This window comes from Nanorana parkeri, unplaced genomic scaffold, assembly GCF_000935625.1.
Source record: "Nanorana parkeri isolate BGI_ZX_2015 unplaced genomic scaffold, ASM93562v1 scaffold764, whole genome shotgun sequence".
NCBI classification, from domain to species: domain Eukaryota; kingdom Metazoa; phylum Chordata; class Amphibia; order Anura; family Dicroglossidae; genus Nanorana; species Nanorana parkeri.
Window position 1 is genome coordinate 571,152 of NW_017307032.1, and position 12,235 is coordinate 583,386.

At 42.5% G+C, this 12,235-nt stretch overlaps 1 protein-coding gene across 1 annotated transcript in view; it reads left to right on the plus strand.

Annotated features, from left to right (window-relative positions):
• The window catches only part of EGFLAM (EGF like, fibronectin type III and laminin G domains), a 117,622-nt gene that overhangs the window by 63,535 nt on the left and 41,852 nt on the right, over positions 1–12,235 (plus strand). The window contains exon 7 of the mRNA XM_018564600.1: positions 3,342–3,508. Within this exon, the coding sequence (XP_018420102.1) occupies positions 3,342–3,508 (167 nt within the window). The remainder of the gene's footprint in view (positions 1–3,341; positions 3,509–12,235) is intronic.

A 12,235-nucleotide genomic window follows, 5' to 3' on the forward strand; every position in this document is an offset into this window, starting at 1 on the left:
TCTAACTATTGGGTGTTGCCCCTACCCATGGTGCTTTATATAGTCGGGCTGCTTATCAAAGACCAAATCATAAAGCAGCACCTAAGTGTTGGGTAAAGATTGTATAAGACTACTGGGATTTAAGGTAGATGAAAACCCTAACTGAATAATAATTTGTTTTCTGCTCATCTCATGCAGCCTCTTTGCATCCATGTAATCTCTACATGTACTCCACATATGGCTGTATTAAATTTCTGATGGTGGGTGTCCTAATGGTGATAACAGTGGATCGTGTGTGCATAATGTATGTTGAAATGGTCACTCATAGTCTCCATTGGACGAACGGGCGACAGGATGACAACACAGGAATGCAATTGTGAAACAAGGTCAGAGCATTGTCATCCTAGTGCCTGAACAAGGACCTTTATGGCAGGATCACCAGAGATTGTTGTAACCACTTCAGGACCGCCGCACGTGCATAAACGTCCATGACAAGATCATGGCTGCTGCTGCAGGTGAGCTTGTTTCGTACAGGTGAGATCACTTGTAGCAGCCTGCGGTAGTGCTTGTTATCCCCTGTGTGATAGCAATAAAGTTAAGTGAAAAAAGGGATAAAAAATAAAATGAAAATGAAAATAAATTAAAACCAACCCTGTTGCCCCCGCAATCTGTATTAAATAAAATTGCATGAGTATGTAAACAACGATTGCACCACATGTTGCTATCGCTGGGAACGTTGGAGTGAGAGCAATAATTCTAGGTCCATAATTCACTGTTAAATCCTAAAGCAGTAAAGGCTTTTAAAGCATCCCCATATGAACAATTTTGAGTACCATAATTTTTCGCCATTGCATGGGCGTACACAATTTTAATGTTTGACATGTTTGGTATCTATTACTCGATGTAGCCCCATCTTTACATTTTACCAAAAAATGGGTATTATCTTCTGTTCCCTTTTGTTCCTCATGGTCCCTGTGTGTGTTGCAAAGTTGCCTTGTTAACTCGCTCCTGTGATGGACTACAATCTCTATACAAATTAGCAATCTAAACATGAGATTGTAGTCCATCACAGGAGTGAGCTTGGAGAGGTGACTACTTTACAACACACACAGGGACCATGGGGAACAAAAGTAGCCACCCTCCAGAAGGAAGGACAGTATCAGCACCAATTCAGAGATGATTTGAGGATCTACAGCCGAGTGATACACAAATAAGATACATTGTTGTTAATAGTTCAGGTACTTGAATGCATTTTTAAGATTTAACTCCAGAGTTTAGTGTCACTTTAAGTATGGATAATAGTTAGTCACATTCAACTGGACGTGTTCTGTAATGTTGAAATGGTTTCACTGCCTATCCAGCTCTTAGAGCTGAGGAAGCTGTTTGAATGACAATAAAACATCTTAAACATTAGAGAAGGAAGTAGAATAAATGGAGGACTGACACCAGGCAGGTCTTCAAGAACAAGCAGAAATTCAGGCGTGTTGAAAGAATATGGGCTACTTATAGGGATTTGATTGATGGAAACATATGTGAACCATAACCGTAACCTTGAATTATCTCCAAAAATCAGATAACAATGCCACCCTGTACTCTTTTATTAGAAGGTGACAAGAACATTAGATGGATCTTCTTGTCATGATAAGACTCCCTCACACCAAGGTTAGAGGACAGGTGCCCTGGCATTGAACCTATTGTTCCGTAAAGTGATATGATCGTCAAATTTTGTTTTTTTATTACAGGTATTTAGATAGACCTGACAATTTACACAGCGCTTTACATACTGTGCATTCACATCAGTCCCTGCCCTCAAAGAGTTTACCATCTAAGGTCCTAATTGCATACAAGGCCTATTTAGACAGGAGCCAGTTAACCTAACAGCATGTCTTTGGAGTGTAGGCGGAAACTCACACAAGCACAGGGAGAACATGCAAACCCATTGCATATTGTGTCCTGACCGGGATGCAAACCAGGGACCCACAGTGCTGCCAGGCAGACGTGCTAACCACTTAGCCACCGGTTTTATGCTATTTCAAATGCTAATTAAATTACTTACAATGGATGCTAGCTCTTGATGTTAAAAAGTTTACATTTTCTCCAGAATCATCTGGTCCCCTCAGCACTGGCCTTGATATCCTGTATTAGGATGGCTCCTTTCCCCTTGCAGGGTCCAATGGAGCCGCCCTTGTGTGTGTTAGTAAACTGTGTATCTCCACTCTTCCCTTCTACAAGCTAGTAGATGGAGAGCTGCTGCAGGCTGCGCTGTCCCTTGCGATTTTGTGCAGAAGGGAAGCAGAGCAGAGAGAGCTGTTCGGACACATGCTAACTGTTAGAGCTTGGTACTTTTCTGGGCAATGTATATTTGTTTGAATTGGATTCATTATTGAAAAAAGGTGTTCTGCATATTGCTTATTCATACAACTAATTATATATCTATTATAATGTATATGATTTTTCAACTATAAGTTAGGATATTAAAGATATATAATATCTTTAACCATAATCATTTAGTAATATATTGAGAATGATTAATATATAGATATTGATTACACATATAAACACTATTATTTGTGCATTATATAAATGCAGGGCTAATCAGTTGACTCAATCAGTTCGTTCTCTACAATACATTACTAACATGAAAATAGAGATTTCATATGAAATGTATGTATTGTATGTAAAATGCTCTGCAAGGCTAAAACTTTCAGTAACCTAAAAGAGAACTATGAGGTGAGCGAACATCATGCATTCTCATAGTTTGAGCTGAGGTGTGACAATGAAACTGTCACACTTCGGCTCAATAGATCGGGAAGTGAGCGAACGCATACCGTCGCTCTCTCACTTCTCGATCATCTCCCTGCAGAGAGCCGTGACTGTCACTCACGTCTCCCCGCAGGAATTCCCCCCCCATCCCCGCTCCGATCCTCCAGAGCTCAGCGGAGGAACGGACGGGGCGGGTACAGCTGGCTTTGCCTCTAGGTAGGCAGAGCCAGCTGTCATTCACGCAGCTGGGTGGATCTCGAAAGTAATGTCGGGATCCGGCCAGGCTGCGGTGGTCTCAGTATAGCGCGAGCTGTAGCTCGAGATATACTGACCTTTGGGTCACGTGAGGATGCTAGTATGTGTCCTCCAGTGACCCTAAAGAGAACTATGGGGAAAAAACACCTACCTCATAGTTCTCTTTTAACTATAGTAATAATTGCATTACAAGTGTTTATGCTGATTAATATCGACATGAAATGCATGGGTTAATATCCTGTTGAAGATGACTATTACCAGCTATACTATAACCTGGATGAGGAGAACCTTCACAGACAACTTCTTTCAGTATGAATCTTAATACCTTTTCCATTGACATCTAGGCCAGATCTGGTCAGTGATTGGGTTGCCATAACAGAGCGGGTGCAGATGGACTCGATGGTTCTGAAAGGATTAATTCCCGACACCAAATACCAGTTTGCGGTGAAGGCAGTGAACGCCTTTGGAGAAAGTTTACTCAGCATTCCTAGCGAAGTTATCAGGACATTCCGTAAGTAGAATTTAGAAACATCCTAATTTTTATTTTTTTATTTTAGAAGTTTGTAATGTACAGCTGGCAGAAAATTCACTTCTGAAGCAACAAATAGCTTCTGGCTACATCCAGCTCCCACGTAGTGTAGTGGCCATGCTGGAGATTATTAAATCCGAGCTATTGGTAATATTCTCAAGACTTCAGAACAAATACTAATCCTTTAGAAGCTTTCCCTCCTGGGGGTTACATTCACACTTATATTTGGATCACTGGCCAATGCTGTTGTCACCTTCTGCATTATTAATAGATGGAATCACACTGTGGAGAACAACATAAGGGGACATTCAAGGCTTGAAATTGGATGGTCTTTCGCTGTGAACTCCTAACATTTAACCTGTCCGTGATTGAAGCATTGCAATGTGTCCGTGACCTTAAGAACATCATTGTACTGTAATAAGATCAGTTTCCAGAGAATGATCCTGTAAATCAAGAGAATTCATAGTCCTTAAAAAGTTTTTGTATTTTTTTTATTTGTAAAACATGTGCATGAATGTGGCCAGATTAAAGGTACACACTTGGCAAACTTGGAAATGTAACTGTAAAGTGAACCTGTCAGTTGACCATGCATTTGAATATAGCCATTCACAAAGTTAGATGTTGGATGTCCGGGTCACATGTTTCTCAATGTCTGGAAGCAGGGAAGTCCCTTAGATATTTGACTCCTGAGGCAAACTGATGTCGTTCTGGGGAGTTAAGGGGTGGGGTGTGTGTGGGGGGGGTCTGCTGGCAGGGAATGGTCACCCAGGGGGGGTTATTATTGTGCTGATTTGTTGTTCGAGGTGGGGCGGACGCCAGACTGCCCTTTGACTCTCTCCAGCATCCTGCCCAACTGGTTGCCAGGAACTTGGCGGGACGCGAGCCAGAGCACCCCGCTCAGCTCCTGGCAACCGGTGACGTCATTGAACAGGGCAGGAAGCAGTTTGTCACAGTTTGCGAGGAGCTCTTAGCAATGTGGGACACTGTGGCTGCCCCCTATCCTACTTGGTACCATTGTTCTCATTTAAGAAAAGCCAGTACTAAGACATTTCTCACCATATGCATAGCAAGGTGCATATTCTATTTGGACTATAGTTTACCATTAAAGGAGAACTATGAGGTGAGTGCTTTTCACTCACCTCATAGTTCTAGCCGACCTGTGACAATGAGACTGTCACAGGTCGGCTCAGTAGATCGGGAGGTGAGCGAACACATACCAGCGTTCGCTCACCTCTTGATCCTGTCACGGCTCTCTGCCGTGACAGTGGAGGGGCTGGATTCCCCCCTCCCCGCTCCCATCTGCCAGCACTGACTGGCGGAACGGACGGGGGAGGGGCCGGGTAAAGCTGGCTCTGCCTCTAGATAGGCAGAGCCAGCTGTCAGTCACGCAGCTGGGCGGATCCCGGCAGAATTGTCAGGATCCGCTTCAGCTGCGGCGTCTCAGTATACCGCGAGCTACAGCTCGCGGTATACTGAGCCTAGGGTGACGGGAGGATGCCAGTTTGTGTCCTCCCGTTACCCTCAGGAGAACTATGGGGAAAAGCCTTGACCCCATAGTTCTCCTTTAAAGTGTATGGCAATCCTAACAATGAGCTTCTTATTGTTGCCCCTTTTTCCCTTTTAAATACAATATTACAATTATTTTGTTATATCTGTGCAAAAAAATACCTGTTAGTCTTGCCAGAAATGTAATGCTGTTCTATGTCCTGTGCTCACTTCATGTGTTATCCCATGGAGTCTAATCAGCCATCCCAATGCTTATCTTGGACTACAAAACAATTACTCTCTATGTTGGGGAGATTGGGAGAAGGGTAGGTATTCTGTAGTTCAGCAGAAGCATCTGGGCATGGTTGACATTATTCAGTCTATAAAAATGCCGTGTGTTGCACAACAGGAATTTGGAGCTGAGTGCAGATCAACGGGTATTTTCTGTACTTGCAGGGTCATTATAAGGATAAAACACGGGGAAAGCTGCATGCATTGCAAAAAAGTACTGGATTTTTCTTTTTTTGCGTTAACATACAGTTATTATGATATACATATCCAGCTGGAATGACACTGACACACAATACCCTATATACTGTATGCACAACAATCTCTAGGAGGCTTTTAATTCATTTTACCGTAACAAGTTTGCTTTATTCACTGACAAATACATAGACACTACACAAAGCACCTGATCCTTATATGAAAAACCACCATGAAAGTAGCTGGTTGCCCAGGCACTCTAGGTTGCATTTTTATAGGAATCTCGTAAAAACATTGATGCGGGTCAGTTTTCAACTCCTGTGGGATAGTGAATACTCACTCAAGGACAGGATAGATACCGCACAGCTACTCAGGTATCATGGCTTCTGGGGGATCTGATATTCGGATAGCCACACATAACGCACAGGGCCTTAACTCGCCTGTTAAAAGGTGAGTAGCCTTTAACTATTACCACTCCCAAAAAATAGATGTGCTCTTTGTACAAGAAACGCACTTTCCTAATGGTTACAATCCATCTTTTATACATAAGCATTATACTCAGTATCACCTTGCCAATGCGGCAGATAAATCCAAGGGGGTGGCCATACTGTTTGCTAAACATATTCTCTTTAGGTTACACTTAGAAATTAAAGATCCCGAGGGACGCTATCTATTGCTGAAAGGCACTATCGGTGAGCGACTGTTCACGTTCATTTCTTATTATGCTCCGAACAGGGTGAAAATCCCCTTCTTTACGCATCTTTTCGCGACTCTGTCTCCTCATATAGAGGGTACAGAGGTACTAGCCAGAGACTCCAATTTAGCTTTAGATTATTATATTGATAAATCTCATCCCCCTAAAGTCAGACTAAAATATCCCCCTAAGCGCGGAGTGAAGCTGGCAAAGCTTCTTCACGTACACCATCTAGTGGATGCATGGCGCGAATGTAATCCCTCTTTGAAGGACTATACCCATTTTTCCCATCCCCATTCTACGTATGCTCGTATAGATCACATTTTTGTCCCTCCCCAGATGCTGGATGGCATTAGATCTGTAAGAATTAGAGAGGTCTCCTGGTCTGACCATGCTTTAGTTGTCATGATTTCTTCAGTGGCTCAACCTGCTCGAGGGATGGGCCAGTGGAGACTCAATGACTCACTCCTCAGTGATCCTGGGGTGGTTGCAGAGGTTCAGACCTTATTGATGGAGTACTTCCGTATTAATACCCATTCAGTCCCTTCGTCCATCACTAATTGGGAGGCTCACAAGGCTACCTTAAGGGGGCACTTTATTTCTATTGCCACACGTAAGAAACGCCAACGGACATCCCATATCTCCAAATTGGAGGGGCAGCTGTTGGCTTTAACACATAAGCATAAATACAACTCAACGAGGGCTCTTCAAGATCGTATTGACCAGACTCGGTTAGATCTAAATTTAGCCCTTACAACTGTGGCGGAGCGGAGTCTCCGCTGGTCACAACATAGATTTTACTCTCAAGGGGATATAATTGGGCATCTTCTAGCGGGCAAATTATCCCCTAGGGTTCGTAACTACTCAATCCCCAAAATAAGATGCGCAACTGGAACTTATTCGCAGAACCCCAAGGTGGTAATTCAGGAGTTTGAATCCTTTTACACCAGATTATATGCTAATACTCATGCTTCATCTAAGTTATTAATACAGCAATTTTTAAGATCTTTTTCATTACCTAACCTCAACCCTGAACATGTTGCCTTATTGGAAGGACCAGTTACTCAGACTGAAATTAAACTAGCTATTAAACAGGCTAAGGTATCTTCAGCCCCTGGCCCAGATGGCTTTACAGCTAGTTATTATAAGAAATTCGAAGAGACACTTGTGCCCCATTTGGAAGCCCTTTTTCTAGCCATCAGTAAGGGGGAGCCCCTGAGTCCTCATATGAACGAGGCATTTTTAAGTTTGATTCCTAAACCTAACAAAGATCCAGGAGAAATAGCTAATTATAGACCTATATCTTTGATTAACAACGATTGTTAAACTGCTAACTAAAGTTATGGTCAATAGACTCAACACTTTTTTGCCCAAATACATTGACAAAGATCAAGTAGGGTTTATTAGAGGGAGGCAGGGACCAGATCAAATTCGTAGGGCAATCGATATAATATCTCTGCTAAAATCCGGGTGGGGTAAAACTTCAGGACCTCCTGGTTTGCTACTATCAATTGATTTGCAAAAAGCCTTTGACTCAATATCCTGGACTTATCTCTTCACAATTTTAGAAGAGTGGGGGTTTGGCAAACAATTTATTTGCCTACTCCGGAACTTATACTCCTTTCCCTCAGCTACTATTAAAATGCAGGGATTTAAATCAGCCCGAATTCCGATCTACAAAGGGACTAGACAAGGCTGCCCCCTCTCCCCCTTATTATTCGCACTAGCGATTGAGCCTCTAGCTATTTCAATACGGGAAAATTTAGATATTAAAGGGGTATATTGTGGATGTAGGGAACACAAATGTGCCTTATTCGCAGATGACCTTTTACTGTTCCTTACTCACCCATTAACCACTCTGCCTAATGTGATGTCCTCCCTTGAACGTTTTGCGAAGGTATCTGGGCTTTACATAAATGCAACCAAGTCTTTGGCTTTGAATATAAATTTGCCCCATGGGTTAGTGACTATATTAAAAGGTGCATTTCCATTCATATGGCCGACAACCACATTACCCTACTTGGGGGTTAACCTTACACCCTCTTATGATCTTTTGTATCGGGCAAACTTCCCTCCTATGTTTGAGAAACTAAAGGGGGATTTAGAGAAGTGGTCCTCGTACAATCTATCGTGGCTTGGGAAAATAAATGCTATCAAAATGGCTCTCCTCCCGCGCTTGTTATATCTATTCAGGGCACTCCCCATTCCTGTACCTAGAGCCCAGCTAGCTAATTTTCAAGCTGGCTTAGTGAAATGTATATGGGGGGGGGGAAGGGCTATCGACTACCCAGGGTAACGCTTTACAGTACCAGAGAGTCAGGAGGATTGGGGGTCCCAAATATACACCATTACTATAGGGCGGCACGTATAGCTCAGTTATCCGTTGTATATTCCAAGGAGGAACCACCGGATTGGGTCCTCATAGAATCTAATGCAGCTAAAGATCTACCTTTAGATCTATTGAAATGGTTGCCGTCTAGATTATGACCACCTATTATGGCCCCTACTCTCTCTACTTCTTTAGCCTTATGGGATCGTGTAAAAGCACATGTAAACATCAGTTCATCCCTTACTCCCCTTGCCCCTCTGTACCGGAATCCGATAGTTGGGCCTGGCATTCACCCTAAATCATTTAAATGGTGGATGGATAAGGGATTATACAGATAAGGGAGACCCCTGACTCTGGAATATTGTAGGGAACATCTGGGCATGCCATCGTCAGAGCTGTTCCGGTTTTATCAAATCACCCACTTTTTACGTACTAGACTGACACGAGATAACCTTAATAGGGGTTTTAGTCCCTACGAGCGCTGGTGCATGCAGTCTACTAATCAAAGAGGGGCAATCTCCATGCTATACGCGATACTGTTAGAGTCCCCCCCTAAACAGCCATACATGCTGGCCTGGGAACAGGAATTGGGGATGGTAGTGACAGAGGAAGTATGGAGTCGTCGTTCAGGGGTGACAAACCGGGCTATACTCAATGTCTCCTTATTGGAGGCTAATTTTAAAGTGTTTTCTAGATGGTACCTGGTGCCCACTAAACTTGCTCGTATGTATCCGCGGTCATCTGCTTTATGCTTTTGAGGGTGCGAGCTTAGAGGCACCATAGGTCACGTGTGGTGGACATGTCCTCGAATTCAAGTATTTTGGGGAAGGGTTTTCAGTTTAATATGCCGGTTTACAGATGTGCGGGTTCCCAGAGAACCCGGGTATGCTCTCCTTAATGATACTGTACCCAGAGTCTCTGGACACCGTACACGGTTGATAAGGTTCATGTTTCTTGCAGCCAAAATTACGATCGCTAGAGCCTGGAAAACATCCAGGGTCCCTATGAGACAAGTGAAGACTAAGTTATCCTGGATTATGACTCATGAAAAGTTGGCGAGTATTCTCCTGGATAAAGTGGCACAATTCGAGTTAACATGGGACCCCTGGTTGGCTCATATAAGCCCTCCAATAATATGAGAAAGATAGAGTGATTTCGGACTCCAGCCCACTCCGACCAAATTTCTCACTTGGACATAGGGTTATTCTTCTCTATGCGCGTAATATTTAATTTTGACTGACCTCCTCTCCCCCTTTTTGTTTTTGTTTTTTTTTGTTTTTGGGTTTTTTTTTTGTTTTTTTTGTTTTGTGTGTTGTTTCTGTTTAAGAGATGTGTCAGGGAGTACGTGGATAGCAACCCTGATTGGTAATAGCTATCTATGGTAAGCTGCGAAAATGTAAAGATTGGGGGGGTTTCCTTAGCATCCAAAGGTTTTTTGTTGAACACAAAAATTAATGGGGAACAGTCCCCCTTGTTTCGTCAGACGGATGTTATAATATTATATGGTTCTATGTTACACATGTCTTTGTATGTTCTATGAAAATAATAATAAATAAAAAAATTTGTGAAAGAAAAACCACCATGAAAATATCATATAAAAATGTAAAGGCATACAATGACTTTAAGATAAACTTTATATTAGTAATATATATGTATATACTCACTGAAAATAAATTGCATGTTCATTCCCATTAAAGAAAGGGACAAATGACTTATTAGGATAAAATGTTTAGAAATATAGTGTAAATGGCGCCAAACCAAAAGATGAAGGAGTCCAGAAGTACCTTTAATCCGGTCAGACAAAAATAGCCAACTCTTTTCTAGGGCGACAACACTCCTCCTTCATCAGGGCTACAAGACGATGAATGGGGAGTGTTGTTGCCTGTTTTGTTTCATTGAATTATGAACAATAAAAGGCACTTTTAGACTCTTTCACCGTTTGGCTTGACGCCCTTTATTTTTAAACATTTTAATAAGGAAACAAAACCTTTTGGAGCATACCATGAAAAATATATTACACTGTCACATACCTTTGGGAAGTCTAAAGTGACAAGGGCGGCCTCTTTCACATATCTGGTCCCGGAGCACCTGGATTGGGTACAGGGGCACAGAGAGGCAAGGGTGCCAATGGATGATGAATCTGCTGAGTAGGGGATGTTGCAATGTGCGTAGATCCAGACAGGTAACGGGTGAAGGAGAACACACGACAGGGTGAATCTTCAATGGGCCCAGGTCAAATGAGCTGGAGAAACAACAAGCAGACAGCAAGGCACCAGGACATGAAGCAGGAGAATCGTCTGGAACGGGCCGAGGTCGTCAACATGCGGGCAACGCAGTACCAGGGAAGAGGCGGAGTCGATCGTCAGGAGTAAGCCGAGGTTCAGGACACAGGAGAGAAGCAGAAGGTCAAGCCAAGCCGGGTCAGTAATGGGTAATCAGATCAGAAGGGAATGCAGGAATACAGGGAAGCTGACAAATCTGATAGCAAAGGAGTCTAGGAGGTCACAGCCTTCATAGCCCAGAGGGTGCCAAAGTTCAATTGACACATCGGCAATGAGCGTGCGCACACTCACGCGCACGAACGAGCGCACGTCCATGCAGAGACGCCGCACTTGGTACAGCTCTATGAGCTACACCAGGCGAATGCTCATGCGCAAACTGCTGACCATGAACCTTAGCTCTGGCTTAGCGACGCACACTTACTAAACTATTAACAATATTGTAACAAAATTATTAAAACATACCCTGACCCTACATACATGTAAAAGTTATAGAGGGGTCCTGCTCCATAGTGAATATACTGTACAGCTCTGTTCACATAAACATTAAATAATACATTTCAAAAAGCCACACTGTTATGAATCATCAATACCACATGTATATAAGGCTACAGATATCTCAGCAAGTATAAATATATTGCAATCAGCAGAATAGCAAGTGGAAATTATGACAATATATCATCCATTGATGTTCCACTTGCTACAAAAATATCAATGTTGGGTCTGATCCATGGAAAGAAAGTAGCCAAACTGAGCACTAGAGTATGTGTCAATAAATGTATTATTTTTGTACCCAATATTGTTAATTTATTATGTGTGATATAATATTTACAGCCAGCTCCTAAGTTTTTGTTTTTGTTTCTCTATAAAGTAGTTTGATATACAAGAAATGGATTGCATGCAGTAGCTTGTTGGTTTTGATATTGCCTGTAGGCTCAGATTCATAATATTTTTTTTAAATTCTTTATTTATGAACATAAACAGCTCGGGAACAGAGAAATAGTTGCGAACATCGTACAAGTAGGAGCATAATAACCATACAACAGAATGAATATCGAGACAAATGTGCAGGTCCGACCTCCGAGTATACACACCCACATTTGTCATTAATCAAGTGCACCTAGCATAGTCTGAAGCTGGTATTTTTTCTCCGATCCCGAGCATTTATCTTTTTATAATTTTCTAAACAGCAGCATTGAAACATAAACCTAACCTTAAGGTTATACAGGAAACCTCCAACTCCTGTCTAACCGGAGGAGGAGGGAGACGAGAAATGACCTACAATATAGGAGAGCGACAAGCGAAGACATAGAAAAAGAGTGAAGATACAGAGAATGAGGGAGAAAGAGAGAAAAGAGGAAAAAAAGGGGGGGGAAAGACTAGCTGTGTTGGTCTCCAGAGCTTAGGGTGCCTAGGATCGGTAATCGTGAACAAGCTTG